General features: G+C 39.2%; 1 protein-coding gene and 1 pseudogene across 2 annotated transcripts; one reads left to right on the top strand and one right to left on the bottom strand.

The window, feature by feature from the left end:
- Window positions 1-70: 70 nt before the first annotated feature.
- On the bottom strand, window positions 71-183 carry LOC138388672 (U2 spliceosomal RNA; annotated as a pseudogene).
- Window positions 184-685: 502 nt separating this feature from the next.
- DNAJB11 (DnaJ heat shock protein family (Hsp40) member B11) lies at window positions 686-16,119 on the top strand. 2 transcript variants are annotated; one of them, XM_069472800.1, is made up of 10 exons: window positions 705-1,032; window positions 4,010-4,166; window positions 5,638-5,735; window positions 7,413-7,545; window positions 11,248-11,390; window positions 11,883-11,965; window positions 12,634-12,691; window positions 14,179-14,290; window positions 14,737-14,896; window positions 15,669-16,119. In XM_069472800.1, the coding sequence occupies exons 1-10, from the start codon at window positions 965-967 to the stop codon at window positions 15,731-15,733; spliced, it is 1,077 nt and encodes a 358-aa protein (XP_069328901.1). In that variant the 5' UTR covers window positions 705-964; the 3' UTR covers window positions 15,734-16,119. The 2 variants fall into 2 exon arrangements, with proteins under 2 accessions (XP_069328902.1, XP_069328901.1); XM_069472801.1 differs by lacking the exons at window positions 7,413-7,545; window positions 11,248-11,390 and having other exon boundaries at window positions 686-1,032.
- Window positions 16,120-18,697: the final 2,578 nt, after the last annotated feature.

Here is an 18,697-nt window from a genome sequence, read left to right as displayed (position 1 = left end):
CGCTGCCTCAGTTTTGTTAATAAACTTAAGACTCTGACTGGGGGTGGGTGTGGGGGCTTTCACCGCTTAGTAGTGGTAGAAGCCGAATCGTTTTTAAAAAAAAAGAATTTTTGGACGTTTCATATATTAAACTGATAAGAACAGACAGTACACTTGATCTTAACCAAAAGGCCCAGAAGCGATCGAATCTGAACTTAAATCGGTCTGTCTCCAGGGTTGCTTCTCTGTAAGGTACAAGACCTCTTTTCCATAAAACCGATACAATTTTCTTACGGGGTAGTTAAGGGGAATAAGATATCCTAGGCTAAGTGTCCGAGGCGCAGTAGGCGTGGAGTCACTTTCCCCGCCCATTCCGCCTTCGTGCGTCCGCTACCTCCTCCCGCTTGGAGCTCAAACTGAATGAAATTCCAAGACTTGTAACCAAGATAAAACCTCCCTCCCGCAATTGGTCAGTGCCGGGGAGGAGCCTCGTGATTGGCGGAAAGTCCGGGGAGGCGGGCGAGGGGAGACCGGTACCTCGGGTGCCCTCACGTGGCACCACCCCTACCTTTCACGTAATTTTCTTCGACTCCCCGGAGCTGGGCCGAGCGGACTCCCGCGTCGGCGCGATCCTCTGACGTTTCCTCTTCTAGTTGGCCCGGAGCTGCAGCTGCTGTTCCGAAGCCTGACTGGCTGCTTGCGCCGCCTCGGAGGTGAAGTGTACTGCGCCGATTGGTTCCCAGGCGCCGGCCGCGTGTGATGCCCCGGATCGCGATTGGTCCTCTCCTGCCGGGGGCTTCTCTCGCCGGGACTCGGGACTCCCGGGAAGTGGACCAACAGGGGAGGGGGTAAGCTAGCTGTCTCTGCGGACCAAGTAGGAGACCCCCGGCGTGAGGCTGCCTCTCTGGGCCCGGTGGGCTGGCGAGCCGACGCGGCGGCGGAGGCTGTGAGGAGTGCGTGGGCCCGGGCCCGGGACAGAAGAGCCATGGCCCCGCAGAACCTGAGCACCTTTTGCCTGTTGCTGTTGTACCTCATCGGGGCGGTGATCGCCGGGTGAGGAACAGGCACCGCCAGGCGCGGGGCCCGTGGGTCAGCCTTTGCTGGGGAAGTGGGTGTGTGTGAGGGGGAGGGGGGATTGAGGAGGGGGCTGTGGGGGGAGCGGCAGTGCCAGACTGAGGAGTGGAGAGGGGCTTCGCTGTGGGGCGGAGGAGTGAATGTTATGGGCCAGGCTAGTGGGGTGAGAGGAGAACCGTGGGTGACACCAGTGAGATGGCCTTAGATCCAGAGGCCCTTAGAACTAGGTTTGCCCGGAGGAGTGGGAGTCGGATGCCTTGCTGAACACAGCATCTGGGGGATGAAGGCAGTTTGAGGGAAAGGAGGTGATTGTGAGCAGAAGCAGTGTCACGCAGAGCTGAGGAAGAAAGAGGGGTGCCTGACGGTCACGAAGGCAGTGACAGTGCCAGGCCAAGGTTGAGGGAATGGATATTTCCTTGGTCCGGGAGATGGGTTGCTGTGCCCTGCTGAGCTGGAGGAGCGGACGATGCTACACCTAGCCTGGACGAACCACTGGGAGGGTGGGAGGTGGGCTTTGACATTAAAGTGGGTGGGTTATGTCAGGTCGAGTGAGGAGGGCGGAGAGGGAAGCCATGCAGGGACTGAAAGAAATTGGATTGAGAGAGCAAGAAGACCCTTTGGAGAGCCCTTGTACTTCCCAGCTTCTTGAGCTATTTAGTGAGCCTAAACTGTCATCATGCCTCTCTCTCTGTGGTACATCCTTGAGAAGCTGAATAATCTGAGCGGGAAGAGCAGTTCACCAACAGGTAGTAAACTGGGATTCTACCCAGGTGCCCCCACCTCACTTATGAATTATGTAACCTTGAAGGAACCATCTAAATTCTCTAACATTGGGACAATAATGTGCCACCCTTATGCAGGGAATAGGAGCAGATGAACCCTTGAGGATTCTTTCTTCCTTTAACATCCATAATCCTATAAACCTTGTGACCCAGAATATGGTATGCCAGCCTCATATTTTAGAATGCAAGGAATAGTAGGTCTCAGCTTCTGACAGTTTATAGGTTCTAAGCAGGGAAGGTACTACCTAGGAGAGCTTTAAATTTTAAGTACTGGTTCTCTTAAAAGGTTTTTCTCTGTGCATGTATGCTTTAACTTTGTTGTCATTTTTTTGTGAAACATCTTAAATTTCTCAAAAGATGACTCCTAGAAAATGCTTTATTGTTTTTTCTTGGTATACTGTTTTTGTTAGTATTTTTTACACTTATAGCAACATCCTTAGGTGTTTAAGAAAACATCAACATAAATATTAACACTATTGTTTTAGACTTCAGTCATTCATAAAGGAGTCTCTTAGGAACTGTAATGTTGATGCTGAGCTGTGCTAGCCATCTTTTCCCTGCATTTTACTATGCTGTTACTTAACCATTTTTATATGAAGCATATTCTAAGTAAGCCTCACTCTTTATACCGTTAGCCCTTTTGTTACTAATGTTAGCAATCCTTTTGATTATTTTGTTCTTATCTCAAAAGATGTAAAAATTTAACAGATTTGGGGGGGAGGAAAAAGCCCCTAATCAATCTTCATGGAGCCCCTTGTGAGTGATGATTTTAAAAACAGACATATGAAATAATTAAGTGACTTTTCCTAAAGTGTGACTAAGAGCTTTTAATATTCTGTCATATATCAACTGGTCTTGGTAGCCCAATGCATTTTTTTTTAAGACAGAGTTTTGCTCTGTCGCCCAGGCTAGAGTGCAGTGGCATCATAATAGTTTACCATAGCCTCAAGCTTTAGCCATCAATTTTTAGTTAGAGGGGTCTTGCTCTTGCTCAGGCTCATCTCCTGAGCTCAAGTGATTCTCCCGCCTCGGCCTCCCAGAGTGCTAGGATTATAGGTGTGAGCCACTGTGCCCGGCCCTCCAGTGCATTTTTAAATTACCATCACTACTAAGTTACTGTCTCTATTGTGAATAGCTTCCCCATTCCCACTGTTGAGAGAATGCATTTTCAGAATAAAGTTTGGTGGCTAAAATGATTCTGGCAAAAGAAATAGATTTTTATGAGTGTTCTTATTTATTCATTTTATTCAGTGTATTTCTATTGGTCTCTTCAATGGGCTGAATAAGATCCCTGCCTTGAGAATTTATTATAGTCCTATTCTATCTTCCCACTACCCCTTTTTGCGAAGATTGCTTTACAATTAATTTGATTCCAGCATAGTCCCTGGCAAGAAAGTCGGTGGATCTCTACCCAGTTCATGCCATACATATTCACAGCTGCTGAGACATAGAGGCTCTTGCGTGTGGGCTTTAGCAGCTGTCTGTAATAAAGGTTTGATCTAGACAAACTAGTATGATTACTAGAAATGAATACAAGATTGATATTTTCTCTTTAAGCAAAAAACACAACTCATGCATCCTGATGGGTGTTATTCTTTCTTCAGAATTATCTGGGCTTTGGCTTACCTCTATTTTAACCTCTGAAGTTTATTTCAGTTATTTCATCTTTAACATTCCAACAGTGTTACTGTTAGTCAGGATATTTATGTAACATAATCTTTTTGAATAAAGGAATTCATCCTTTGAGGTTGTTATTTGACTTTTGGAAGTAAGCAGCATTCATTTGGAGCCAATATAGGGAAAAGGGTGGAGAGTTAATTTGATTATACAGTTATTGCCTGAAAATAATAACATGGGACCATAAAATGATAAAAATGGTTTTCTTAACTGAAGGTAGTTCTAAAAGAAGAGTGCCACAGGTGTTTTGAATAATCTAGCAATGCCCCCAAAACATAGCCTCTCATTGTGATTTCTTCAATATATAAGACTCATTACAATTTCTGATGTGCTCTCTTTTTAGTCATTCTGTGTATATGTGAATGTGACGTATATCTCCATTTTTGTACCACTTGGCTCAGACACAAACCTAAATATAAAGGGGGGAAAATCCACTTTTACTTTTAAAATGTAATGTATAACTCTTTAATGAAGTATTCTCTCTTCCCACTTCCCAGGCGAGATTTCTATAAGATCTTGGGGGTGCCTCGCAGTGCCTCTATAAAGGATATTAAAAAGGCCTATAGAAAACTAGCCCTGCAGCTTCATCCCGACCGGAATCCTGATGATCCACAAGCCCAGGAGAAATTCCAGGATCTAGGTGCTGCATATGAGGTGAATCAGGAAAAAGGATAAAGTATGAATAAAAGCTATGGCTATAGAAAAAACCATATAACACAGAGAAACCTTCCTTCAGGTCACAAACTTGATTGTGTTTAGTCTTAGGTAAATTAGGTTTCACAAATCAGAATCCCAGTACAGTATGAAGAATCTTTTGTGAAGAGAAATTTGTTTTCTCTACAGAGCTAGGATTACTGCTGGCATTTTAATTGTTGAAAATCAGTGTGTTGGTTGGCCAATCAACTGAGAACCTTTTTTTCTTTTAAAATAAAATTGTTTCCAAGACCATGGAATAAAATTGCATTCCTTAGAAGAAAAGTGAGGAGAAAGTAAATGATAAATAAATGACTTCAGGGGTTGTTTTGGGGGGCTTATTATAGAAGCCTCTGATGTCCAGGAAGAAACTGACTTAAAACAGTTATTATTTTGAGGTTTTGAAATGGTGTTTTTTATAGACCCAAATGCAAGGTTTATTTCTTTGCTGAGACAAGATCAGAGAAGTAGACTCGACAGTAGAAATATTGGAAATTCAAATCATGTAGTAATAAGAGTTTGTTTTTGTGTTTTTTTTAAGTTAATCTTGCCTATTTCTGCTTCCCCTAGTACCTATTTTCTAAAGATCTTTGTCCAAACATTCCTTTCTCTCTTCTGGACTGTCACAGTCCAGAAGTACTGTGGTCACTTCTGGACTAACCCATTTGTCTTTGTTTTTAAGAAGGCTTGCTCTTTCGTGCATCAATTTCTATTAATCCTTTTAAGTATATCTTAAATGTTAGTAAATTTTTACTCTGACTCCTTACATATTATTCAGACCCTAAGCCAAAAGTGTGTCTTTTAAAAAAGAATATGAAAATATAACAGTGTAGACCTCTGGAGGACCAATCATCTGATTCCCTTCATTTGCCAATCTCTTAATATTTACGTGTGTGTGTGTGTGTGTGTGTGTGTGTGTGTGTTTGGGCGTCAGGGGATTGTAGACATGTGGGGCCCAGCTATTTGTAAGGCTGTCCTAATTAACTGCTTCTATCTTCATAGTCATATGTTAATTTATAGTTTAGAGAGATAATTTAGTATGGTGGCTAACAGCATAAGCCCTAGAGTCAAGCCGCATGGGAAGTAAACCTGAGGAATCCATCTCACTTCTTTCCTGTTACCAGCCTGACCTTCACAGGTACATCACTAATCTCAGATATGATATTTAAGTGACTGGGTGAGATTTGATAACTTTAAAAACATGAATTGAGCAATGTGAAATTAACAGTGCATCAAAGAATTTAGTCTGTTAGAGAAAATAGCTTTATAAACATGCCTTAACAGAATACATAATGAAAACTACATCCCACTGAAATCTTAGACCCAGTTATCACAGTTGGAAAAAAAAAACACACACACACACAAACATGAATGTGCCTTAACTGAATATTACCAGCTCGTGATCTTTTCCTTTACTGGTTTTTATCCCTAGGTTCTGTCAGATAATGAGAAACGGAAACAGTATGATACTTATGGTGAGGAAGGATTAAAAGATGGTCATCAGAGCTCCCATGGAGACATTTTTTCACAGTAAGTGATTTACCCATCTACAAAGTATTAGTGACTGAGAATAGGACACTTAGTGATTATTAAAAAATTATCCTCATTCCCTATTTCAGAAGCTTTTGATGAAGAGTGCAAGTCAGCTGATCCAATAATCAATTACTGTCTTCCCTGTGGAAGCTTCAGGAAAGACAGATAGCATTGAAAGGGCTGTCCTTCTAGCCAACCATATTAGTTAAATCAACCCTGACAATTATGGAGGATATATATTGGAAACCAGATTGTCCTTGCCTACTTGCTGTCTTGGAATCTGCAAACCATTTAGTGAGCAAAAGTACTGTAAGCAGAGAGAGAAAAATTCCTATTCCCATACCCAGAACTGCTTCTGTTTCATCCTGTCAACAAGTGAGGGATGATTATGATAACCAGCATTGAGGGAAGGGATTAAGGTAGAGGCTTTTTATCTCCTGCCTTCTGGGAGTGCTGGGTGTCTGGAATCATAAACACCTTTCCCTCTCCCTCTTAAAACTCCTCTTTGTTCAGCATTTGTATTTCCATATACCCTGATGATGCCATATACTAGGAGATCTTAATCTGAAGTTATAAATAAAAAAATATTTAAAACTGTATTTTTATGGGGAATGAGTTCATTGTTTTCTTCAGATTTTTAAAGGGTTCTGTGAACCCTTCCCCAAAAGAAGTAAGAATCACTGTTGCATACAATAGATTTCTCCATTTAGTGCTTGGGAGTGACAATGGATTTTTAGGATTTGTAAAGATGTGTGAGTAATATGATTAGGACATCTTTATCTTCCCCAGGATTAATTTGGCTTTTTATCCTGCTAGGAAAGTGTCCTGTTCCCCTTGGCTGTCCAAAGTGATACCTAGGGATATCAGAAAGAGAAAAAGCTTCCCATAACCCCCATTTCATTCTCCCTTTTTGCTTTTATTTGAGATTTAGGGAATTCACTCACCAGGGCTGGTTGGTGGAGGAGAAGTTATTATATATAATTGTCATCCTCACTGTGCTAATCTCTGAGGCTTCTTCCAAAAATTAAGATTAGAACACCTGCATAATTAAAGGTCATTGTTTTTATTAATCTCAAAGTGATTCTTTTGTTACTTAGAAATACTAATTTTTGTCTTGTAGAGACTAGAACTTCTTTCTCTTTAAGAACTAGAATTTTACTAAGGCTAGTGCATTTTTAGCTTATTTAATTGCATACCCAAGATTTTTGTACACAGCAGTAGCTTCTTTCATCATGTAAAGCGAACACTACATATGTTAACATTACCCTTAAAAATTCCTTAAATTAACCAGGAAGTTCAGCATTATGTAAGTTTATATACTATACCCTTTCTCAGTATGTCCACCATCACTGGATTTTTCCCAATATTGAAACAGGTTATTTCATTGGTTGAATCTAGTGTTGAATTCATTGGAATACTATATGTGTATATACTGTGCTATATGTATGAGCCATATTGTATTAAAAAGTAAATTTTTTGGTGGTAAGGAGTAATATAGTTGATAGTATAAATTAAAAATTGTGTATTGTATATGACTCCAGTGTATTAAAAATATCTTTCAGTTTTGCACAATGTGTGGGTAGGAAACAGTATTTTATCATTGTGAAGAAAACTAAATAATTATAAAACATGAACTCTGATTTCTTTTCCTGATGATTTTACACTTATATACAGCTTCTTTGGAGATTTTGGTTTCATGTTTGGAGGGACCCCTCGTCAGCAAGACAGAAATATTCCGAGAGGAAGTGATATTATTGTAGATCTAGAAGTCACTTTGGAAGAAGTGTATGCAGGAAATTTTGTGGAAGTAAGTTCAAACAATATAGCCGCTCGTATTGACTCTCAGAACTTATACTTCTTACTAAAATGAGAGGTTTCTGTGTACCTTCTCTGTCTTTTAGAGGGCAAGGGAGAATAATCAGATGCACAGAATTGAATGAATCATAATCCTTGATTTATGATACACTATTGTCATTGTTTCATGAACTTACCACCCGGCTCAAGAGCTAAGTGAAACAATACCATAACTTACTTTACTTTCACACTACTTCTCTCTTCCATTCCCTGCCTCCCTCCAGAAGTAACGCCTATCCTGAATTTTGTCTTTATTCCTTTGCCATTCTTGTTTGTTTTATCATGTATATACAAACAGCTGAATAATGTATTGTTTTCATTGCTTTTGACTTTGTAAAAATGGTATGTTATTCATTATCTTGTGGGACTGGCTTCTTTCACCTACTGTTATGTTACTAGGATTTATCCTTGTTGCTTATAGCTATAATTTCAGATAAATTTTATTGTGGCCACATGTTATGAATAGGCATTTAGGTTTTTTTCCAGTTTTTTTCAATTCCATTCAGTGCTTTTATGAACATTCTTATGCATATATAGCCACATTCACATAAGCAAGAATATCTCTTGGGTGGATTTACTTAAGAGTAGAATTTCTGAGTAATGTGAACTAATGTTCATTTTTACAAGATAATACCATATTATTTTTGAAATTGATTGTATCAACACTTCTACCAGCAATTTACTAAGAGAATCTATAGATTTGCTATCTCTCTAATACTTGGAATTATCAGACTTCTTAATTTTTGACCATCAAATGGGCATAAAATGTTCTCTCATTGTGGTCTTATTTTGCATTTTCTTGATTACCAGTTAGAATAAGAATCTCTGCCTGTGTTTATTGCCCATATTTGTTTCCTCTCTCGTGAAATACTTGTTCATGTCTTTTGCCCATTTTTCTTTTGCCCTTTTCTTACTGATTTCTAAGAGTACTTCACTCTTGCTGCAAATCTGTTGTCGGCTGTATGTAATACAAATACATCCTATCGATTTGTAACTTGTCTTTTCATTATAAATAAGATTTATTTTAATGAATAGAATTAGTTCAAATCTATCAGTCTTTTATGGTTAGTTTTTATGTTTTGTTTAAGAAATTCTTTTCTGCTCTAAGATAAGAAAGCACCTGGGCACAATGCTGGGCACCTATAGTCCCAGCTACTTGGGAGGCTGAGGTGGGAGGATCACTTGAGGCCAGGAGTTTGAGACTGCAGTGTGCCATGATTGCACCTGTGAATAGGTCCAGCCACTGCACTCCAGCCTGGACAACATAGTGAGACACTGTCTCTAGAAAAGTTTTAAAAATAAAATAAGAAAGTTATTCACCTATATTTTCTACTAAAACTTTGTCATTTTTTTAGTTTACTCATTGTTTTTAAAATTCTGGAAAATATATCTCCGTATTTTTTCAAATATTTAATTCTCTCCTTTGTCATGTCTGTCTACTCTTAACTTTCTTTTAAGTATGAAAAATAATTTCTATTTTTCCTTTACTCCTTCCTACTGGGAGAATACCTCATTCTGATCTTCCAGCTCACTAGTTCAATCTTTAGCTATATCCATTCTAATAATTTCCCATCTGCGGTGTTTTAATTTCAATTCATATTTTTATACAAAATATTTTTAATTCTTATATTATTTCTTACTCTTTCATTTTGCTAATAATGTCTTCCATACCTCCTGAAATATTATCATGCTTATTTTAAATTCCTGGTCTGTCTTCTCTAGCATATTTGCTTGGAATATATGTCATCCAGTCTGTTGTCTTTTAGGGGGCAGATAGTTGGACTCTTGGGGTGTGTAGCTATTTTGGCCTGTGAACACATATTAATTACCTTATGGGTATTGGCAACTACCTTTCCCAGTAGAGCATCTTGGGGTGAGCCCTTCCCCAGTGGTTTTTAGCTGTGTTTTGTTTGTTTGTTGGGGGTGTTTTGGGTTTTGTTTGGTGTCTGGGTCTTTTGTTTTCTCCTTCTGGGGGGGGGGGGGGTTGGCAAACAGTGCTTGTTCCAAGGCAGTTCAGGAGAGAGGCAAGAGCAGAACTTCAGCTACTTTTTCCTCATGTCTTCTCACAGCCCTCACTAGCTGCTGTTGCTCAGGTTATAGCCATCACCCTACACACATATCAGTTCAAAACAGCTTTCTATCTCTGGGATTTTCCCATATATTCTGTCTTACAGTTATGATTTCCTGGAATCCATGTTTTCTTGTAGTTTTTCCAGGATTTTGGAGGGGATAGCCAGTAACCTATGCATATGTGCCATCTTGATGAGAAGCATTTTCTTCTTAGTTGTAGCTTTTGCACTGAATAGTTGAAAGAAGAGGACTAAACAATCAGGGAAGATGCTACTGGCTTGTAATACTGTTGTTCAGGCTGCAGGATAGAAGAAAAGGGCATTAAAAATATTTGAGCCATCTCTTCTTCAAAAACAGGAGAGGTTGTTTAGAGAAAAGAGGTGAGCCTTATTCACTCCCACAATCCCTTCCAAACCTGTTGTTCTGCAGTCATAACTAATACACAGTATACATCAATTTTGCTGTTAGTGTGCCCCTATACAAATTCTCTTTTAATCTAATCATTGTAAAGGACGCAATGGCTTTGCTATTTTAATGACCGCACGGTAAATTCTTTGATTAAGAAAAAATTACATTGAGGGATAGATAGGATAGTACAATAGTTAGAAGCATGAACTTTGCAGCTAGACTGCCTAGTTTAGAATCCTGGCTCTGTCATATATTAGTTACATGGCCTTAGTTGTGTTACTTAACCTTCCTATGCTTTCATTACCTCATCTGTAAAATTGAGATCATAACAGTACCTACCTCATAAGGTTGTTATGAGGATTAAAAGAATACACAAAAGTGTTTAGAGCATTGCTTGGCATGTATTATAATAATTACTATAAAAGTGTTTGCTCTAATTACTGTTATTGTTGTTATAATTTCTTCTGTTGTCCTGGGCTTTCATATGTTAGTAAACTTTAAGGGATTTTTCTTCAAGCCTTCCTGTCATTCTGTGGCATGAGCACATACCTTGTGATTGGTGTTTGACTAATTAAACCGATAAAAATAGGAATACATTTCTTCCTATATATTAATTTCATATACTTAGAGGGATCAGAAGGTTTGTTTGCAGTCAGCTATAAAGAGATGGTTGTTGTGTCTGTTCTTGCCTGTTAAAGGAAAATAGTCCTAGATCGAGTTGCCTGAAGCAAGGAGGCATTTTCATTAGGTTAATCACAGGATTAGATGGTAGCCACATACCAGTTTTTGAGGGCTGTGATTGTTCCGCAGTATGCTTTACACAGCTCAGATTTCTTAAAAGATAATGATTCTATGAACTACTTTAACTCAGTACCATTTAGTTGTGGCTTAGAAATGCTTACATCATACATCTTATTTTTTGGTTCTCTTTCTTACTCTCCTCTCTCTTTTCCAACTTTAGAATTTGAGTCATTTAAGTATGTGTTTGCTTCATTCCTATTTTTAGGCTGATCTGTCCTCCTCAAAGAGTTCTATCAGCTTTAGGTCTCCTTGAGGGATAGCTTGCCAGAGAAGGGGAAGTTTCAGTTTACCCATGCATGCAGAGCCCTGAGTGGTAGAGGAAACTAATGGCTGTTTTGCATGAGAGAGAAGCTGATATTGTTTATGCACTTCTTAGGTAGTTAGAAACAAACCTGTGGCAAGGCAGGCTCCAGGCAAACGGAAATGCAATTGTCGGCAAGAGATGCGGACCACCCAGCTGGGCCCTGGGCGCTTCCAAATGACCCAGGAGGTGGTCTGCGATGAGTGCCCTAATGTCAAGTAAGTGAAAGCTTCTTCTTTGTTCTATCAAGAAACACTATGTAATTTCATTTGTCTAATAAAATGCTAGGGGTCCATACCTAGGTCGCCCTCCCTGCTCTCTCGCTCTCTCTCCCTCCCCCACCATGTTCTATCAAAAGAGCAAAAAAAAAAAAAAGGAATTTTTTATTTTTTCCTTAAGTATTCTAAATACTTTTATGTTTCTGAACTAATAAACAGCACCCTTTATTTCTGAATGTATTTAACAAGTGTTAATGCTTCATTTTCTTCCTAATTGGAATGTTAGATCATTCTTATGTGTATATGTAATATATAGTAGTTTCGCCCTGAATTTTAGCATGTAGAAGATGTAAATGGATATCAGATGGCTTTGTCAAGTAGAGACACAAGTTCTGATAAAATACACAAAACTGGAACTACTATCTGTATCTGGGGTTTTGTTTGTGTTTTCATTTTTTTTTTTTTTTCTTTTTTTAATTCTCTTTTTCTCAGACTAGTGAATGAAGAACGAACGCTAGAGGTAGAAATAGAACCTGGGGTGAGAGACGGCATGGAGTACCCGTTTATTGGAGAAGGTGAAATACTGATATTTGATGTTTTATTGTTATAACTTTCTGCTCTCTGCTTGCTTATGAATACCTCTCACTCCACTTTACCAGATCTTAATGGCCACATAGTAAATGCATATATAATTTCTAACACTCTTCACCCAGTTTTAAGATACAGAAATGTTTTTTATGACTATCATGGTTAGTCACTTGAAGCAGTGGCATTACTGCTTATCCTTCGAATATCATGGCCAAAAGTTATCAGGTAGCCTAAGTTTTAAATTTTATCAAAATTTAGGGTGTTCTGACCTTAATGGATTAATTTTAAGTGATGAAAGAAGATAATGTAGCTCTAGCGTTGGCATTAATAAAATGCTCTCAGACCTTACCTATGGACTTAAATTTAAAATTCTAAAAGAAAAGAAAAAGCTTTAAAACTTCAGGTTCAGGAAACCATTGAATCATTCTTTTGTTTAGGAAATAGGTCATGTTATTTATTGCTGTACCCAAGGCACAGGTGATCTTCACTAGTAACCTGAAACTTGATATAACCAGGCATAGACACTGCCCTCACAGGTAGACTTGACAGAGTCAATGCCTCAGGCAGTGGCTTTAAAAAATTGTCTCAATTGCTAAGTAGATTTGTGATGTTCGACTTGTGTGACTTACAGTATGCTGTAATCTGCCCTGACTAGGTGAGCCTCACGTGGATGGGGAGCCTGGAGATTTACGGTTCCGAATCAAAGTTGTCAAGTAAGTACTCTAATTTTAGAGGCCTTCTCTTTAGCCCCAGCTTTTCAGATGAGTCAGATCATAGAGATGTGGGTAGCCACCAGAGCACTTGCAGACATTTTTCTGTTTCATGCCCTTCATACCCTAAACAATTATTTGTAACTTTTTAATAATACCACTGAAAATTTGGGGTTGGGCCCTAGGATTGAGCCCCAGTTATTTACTTAAGACTCACAAATCCAAAAGATGTTAAAAAGAAAGATTGGATAAGACAAGTAAGAAGTTATAAACGAGAAGCAAACAAGATAGGGAGTCAAGAAGAGCAAAGATTTTAGCTGAGAAACTGTGGCACCATATAAGAATGAGCAACTTTTCCATAGAAAGGACCTTCTATTACATACTATGCAGCTTCTATGATCAGAGCTTTTGTGAGCTTTTCAGCATCAAGTGCTGCTTAGACAATTTTACCTGAGGCTCGGGCTTTCTTGTTTATTATTTCTCTCCTGTTACCACTTTGGAAACCAGTGATACCTAAGGATTCGTTGAAACAGGTTCCTATTGAAGTATGGAAAAATGCCCCACCACTGCCTAGGACTTTTCACTCACCTCACTCTTTAATCTCAATGATTTTTTCCCCAGCTTTCCTTACCTACCTTGTCTTTCTCATCACTTCCCAGAGAAAATGGAATATGTGCTATTCCCTGAATAAACCTGGTACCTTCTCAAGTTGTTGCCTTTGCCAGAATTCTTTCACCCTATTCCCCCTTCCTCACACCTACCTTATCTGCATCTCCAGAGCTGACCTGGCCTTCAAGAACAGCACGGGAAATCTCCACAGATCTGTTTCAGTTGCTTATCTCCCCAACTTCTGCTAGAAGTTGTCTTTCTCTCTTTTCCATAATCTGATGACTGATAGTTTTACTTACGTATTTTGGCTTTTGCTGATTGTAAGCTCCTTAAGAGTAGCATTTGGCGGGGCGCGGTGGCTCACGCCTGTAATCCTAGCACTCTGGGAGGCCGAGGTGGGCGGATCGTTTGAGCTCAGGAGTTCGAGACCAGCCTGAGCAAGAGCGAGACCCCATCTCTACTAAAAATAGAAAGAAATTATATGGACAGCTAAATATATATATAGAAAAAATTAGCCGGGCATGGTGGCGCATGCCTGTAGTCCCAGCTTCTTGGGAGGCTGAGGCAGTAGGATTGCTTAAGCCCAGGAGTTTGAGGTTGCTGTGAGCTAGGCTGACGCCACGGCACTCACGCTAGCCTGGGCAACAAAGTGAGACTCTGTCTCAAAAAAAAAAAAAAAAGAGTAGCATTTAATAAGACTTATACAACTTTATAGTCTCAACTTTATAGTCTTTTGTGTATAATACTATACACAAAAGCATGTCTGATAAATGCTAATTGTTTGAAAGAGTAGTGTTCATCTTTATCTAAGATTTTTCTAACAACTTTTTGAACTCAAAGAAAGATGGAAATTAACAATTTTTACCTTGTTCTGTTTTTAGGCACCCAATATTTGAAAGGAGAGGAGATGATTTGTACACAAATGTGACAATCTCACTAGTTGAGTCTCTGGTTGGCTTTGAGATGGACATTACTCACTTGGATGGTCACAAGGTAAACAGACCAATTTTCTTGTTTTCTGTCCTTTTAAAGCCTTCATATGGGTAGTTTTGAGATTATATCAGCTGCCTCAATCATTTAGAACCACAGGGACTCCTTTCTCGACCTTGTTCTGCCTCCTCTCATCACTCTGCTGCTGAACGTCCAGCAGTAACAGTGCCACAGACCTTTCAGCTACTCAGAGTTGACTGCACAGCCCTTGACAGGCCCGTTCTTATAGATTCTACTGACAAAAACCTTACTTTTTTAACTTGTTTTTGTGTTTGATTTTTCTTTTTTAAAAAACCTTTTTTCTGTGACTTGCATTGTCCTAATACATTTCCTTTGCCTCTTCATCCTTTCCTTTTGCTGAGCTGTGACATTAGTTTTGTGCACCAGTGCTCACTAGTGTACTTTGGGTGTGCCAGATCTATTCCAGTCCATTCTCTTTTGCTTTCCAGGTACATATTTCCCGGGATAAGATCACCAGGCCGGGAGCAAAGCTATGGAAGAAGGGGGAAGGGCTCCCCAGCTTTGACAACAACAACATCAAGGGCTCTTTGATAATCACTTTTGATGTGGATTTTCCAAAAGAACAGTTAACAGAGGAAGCAAGAGAAGGTATGGACTATAATGAGTGTGTGTGTGTGTGTGTGGGGGGGGGGGGGGGGGGTGGGGGGGGGCTGTTGTTCTATGTGTGTTAGGAGGGTGGCAATAGATGCAAAACCCTCCAGTGATATGAGACATCAACAATTAATACTAGTAGAACACAAGGATAGGAGTGAACTTGTCTTTCTCTGTAAAGGCAATGTTAAAAAAAAAATCCTTGTGTCACTGTTAACAAAAGGTTGTGTAAGTTGGGCTTTGAAACCTAGGGAGTGACAGGTTGTATGGGAGTGAAACAGATGAGCTGGACTTAAAACAAACGAGCTGGACTAAACTCCAAAAGGGAAGATGAGGTATAATAGAAGGACTGGAAGCTTAGGGGTGGGTATCTATGATGACTGATTTGGAAGAGGGCCCAGCTGAGGCTCCTAAATGAGAAAAGAAAGGAGAGAGATGAAAAGAGGATAAAGAAGGAGGAATGGAAGACTTAGCTGAAGAGTTTTCTTTCCTTTTTTATTGCTTCTTCTCATTCCTCATTTCATAGGGTTTTGTGGGGTTATGTATGTGGAATGTGGGCCTGAGAGAAAGAGACAAGGGATCATCTTGGATGCACGTGTGTGGGGGGCTGGTTATCTACATGCAATCCAGTTGGAGATTGGTAGTTACTTGTTTAATTCAATCTATGGTTGTCATAAGGCCTTTTATGAGCCTTCCATGAAACATGCTCTTTAAACTCTAGGGAAGTTACTTTTCTGTTAATAGAGTGATTTGTTCATCCTTTCTTCAGGTATCAAACAGCTACTGAAACAAGGATCAATGCAGAAGGTATACAATGGACTGCAAGGATATTAAGAGTGAATAAAATTAGACTTTGTTTAAAATGAGTGAATCAGCGATATTTATTATCTGCAGGGCTTTTTGTGTTTTTGTTTTTATTTTCAATATGCAAGTTTGGTTTAATTTTTTTTCTAATGATCGTCATGAAATGAATAAGAGGGCTTAAGAATTTGCCCATTGCATTCAGAAAAGAATGACCAGCAAGCAAAAGGTTTACTAATACCTCTCCCTTTGGGGATTTAATGTCTGGTGCTGCCACCTGAGTTTCAAGAATTAAAGCTGCAAGAGGACTCCAGGAGCAAAAGAAACACAACACAGAGGGTTGGAGTTAATTGTTAACTATCTCATTCAAAATGCCAACTGGAGAAGTCTGTTTTTAAATACATTTTGTTGTTATTTTTTTCGTGACTCCTGTTTCTTTTCTCCTGTGAGATAGTTGGGTTGTCCTTCTCCCATCAAGCGAGTTGGATGCACAAGCATGCAAAAGAGTAGAAAGATCCAGCCCTCATACCCAATTAAACACACACGGCAATGGCATCTTATAGAAAGAAGCTTGAAGAACCTGAATAGATTAGAGATTGGGACACATGAATTAAGGTTACACAAAGATCTAATTGTCCTTAAGAAAGTATATTTCCTCCCATTTAATTTGGGAATTATAAAAACACGATATGGATGCTTTACTGTTTAGAAGGTACCTTTCATGTGTATAGTCTCTGTTGACCTCATGATTGGAAAGCCTTTGGTTTGTTTAGGAACAAGAATTACCAGTGGCTCTAGAAAATGAATTTTAAGTAGAATTGCAAATTTCATTTGCCTCTTCTGAACGCACCTGATTCAAATAGTATGTGACTTGAGTACATTTGACTTTTGAACCTCCTTCACTTTTCTTCACTTTTTTTACATTATACGGTCACATCACACTCTACTTTTCATGTATGTTCACCTCTGCTAGTGAATGTGTAGTGCTGTTCAACAATTTCTGTTGCAGTGTGGTGGATCTGCCTTCCAACCATTAGTATAGTTCCAGCAGCAGCCAGTGCTACTATTTGAAACTATCTTAGAAAACAAATGAAATCACATAAATACATAAGTTTAGTAGACTTTTTGTACATTTGAGTTTCATTATGTACTGAATTGCCTGTAGTTGAACATTTCTTAAAAATGATCATTTCCCTTACATATCTGAGCCCAGGAGAATGCTTGATCATTATTTGCACTTGCAAATACTTTTCCAAGATGTCTGCAAAAGTCAGTGATGATACTAAGAGCTAGAGTTACTAGTCTTGGCTAGAAAGACCCCATAGAGATAATGCTCTGCCTACAAAGAAGAACATTAATGGGGCTTTGTCACTCCTTTTTATCCATGGTCAACTGCCATACTTTAATGAGTTGAAAAGGAATATCTTCTTATCATTGGACTCTATGAGCTTTAGTTAGCTTTAAGTACTTTATCTGAGGCACATTATAATTTGGACAGATTTATATCAAAGTTCCATGGATTTTTCTCACAATAAAGTATAGTAATGGGTGGGAGGGGTAGGGAGGATGATGGGAGGATCATAAAACCAGGCTCTGAATCCCAAGTTTTTTGCACTATGGTACAACTTCTTTCCCAGAAGTTAGTACTATCCAAAAGTGGAGTAGCAGGGAGCTCTCACCAAGTAAACCAAAGATGTCCATCTGTCCAGGAGTATTGCAGAGGAGGTTCTTAGGCTGGGAGGTTATAGTAGGCAGTATGTAAGTTCCCTTCAAGTGAGAAGCTTTCATGTGTTAGAAAAGTGCAAGTGAAGAACAGTGAAAACTTGGTCTCTTATCCACTGAGTAAAAGAAATACTTAATTAGTGCCTACTATGAGCCAGGTTCTGTCCTAAGTGCTTTACATGGATAAATTCATTGACATGGATAAGGGACTCTTGTTATCCCCCAGTTTACAGATAAGGAAATCAAGCTACATCCCATATCTTACAAGTGGTGGGCGCGGCATTAGAACCAAAGCAACCTGCTCCAGAGAATGTACTCAACTACTGTGAATTCACAAGCAGAGAGAATAAACACAGTGGAAGAAGGATGTTAAGTAATGATGTTGGGGGAACAGATAGTAGTGTCTTCAGCTCTGCAAGGAAAGTGTTATTCCAGGGAGCTATGTAATAAGGCAGAAAGGATGCTTGGCCTGACAACAGACTTAATCTCTGGGACACTGGAAGCCAGTTAACCTTTCTGAACCTCAGTTTTCTGATCTGCAAAATGGAGATAATGAAGGGTGATATTTCTGAGCTTGAGCTTTTGTGCATTTTTAACGTCTTTTTTGGATATTCATTTTATTTTTCATTCACTTATGTTTACTTCCTACTTCTCAGCTGCATTCACTATTGGTTAGGTTGCTAGATTCCTGAATGGATATTAGTGCCCAGAAATCACTGAAAAGGGAACAGGATGTGGAAACTTAAAACTTATTTGAAAAGTTGCATTGAATGTTATTAGAAATGGAAATAGAGAATTTTATTCTATTCCTTGAAAAAAGATAAGCTACTACTAGCTCTAGTAATGACTTGTACCATGAACAAAAAGACTTATCCAAATACACTGGGAGATAAGCAAGAGAAGAAAAAACCATTTGGTAAATGTTCACTTATTTAAAATTTTAGTATTTTAGTCACTGAAATTGCCCCAGCACTCACAATCAATGATTGGACACAGGTCCTAGGCAGCGCCAGTAATGATTTTATATGTCAAAGAGCCCAGATCCTTGCTTTTTCCATTAAAAGAATTAAATCCTCCTGAGTGGTATAACTTTAGGCACAGTGCCTCTATTTATGCACCCAGTCTGGGAACAACTTAATTGAGGATTTGTCTCATCACAGCTGAGTGTCAATGAAAACCCTCTAACACCTGTTCAGTTCAGTAGACACATGTGGCTATTGAACACTTGAAATGTGGTTCATACAAATTGAGAGGTACTATGAAGTATAAAATACA

Source organism: Eulemur rufifrons, chromosome 7 (genome assembly GCF_041146395.1).
Source record: "Eulemur rufifrons isolate Redbay chromosome 7, OSU_ERuf_1, whole genome shotgun sequence".
NCBI classification, from domain to species: domain Eukaryota; kingdom Metazoa; phylum Chordata; class Mammalia; order Primates; family Lemuridae; genus Eulemur; species Eulemur rufifrons.
Note: the sequence above shows the minus strand (reverse complement) of the source record. Positions and strands in the feature narration are given on the sequence as shown.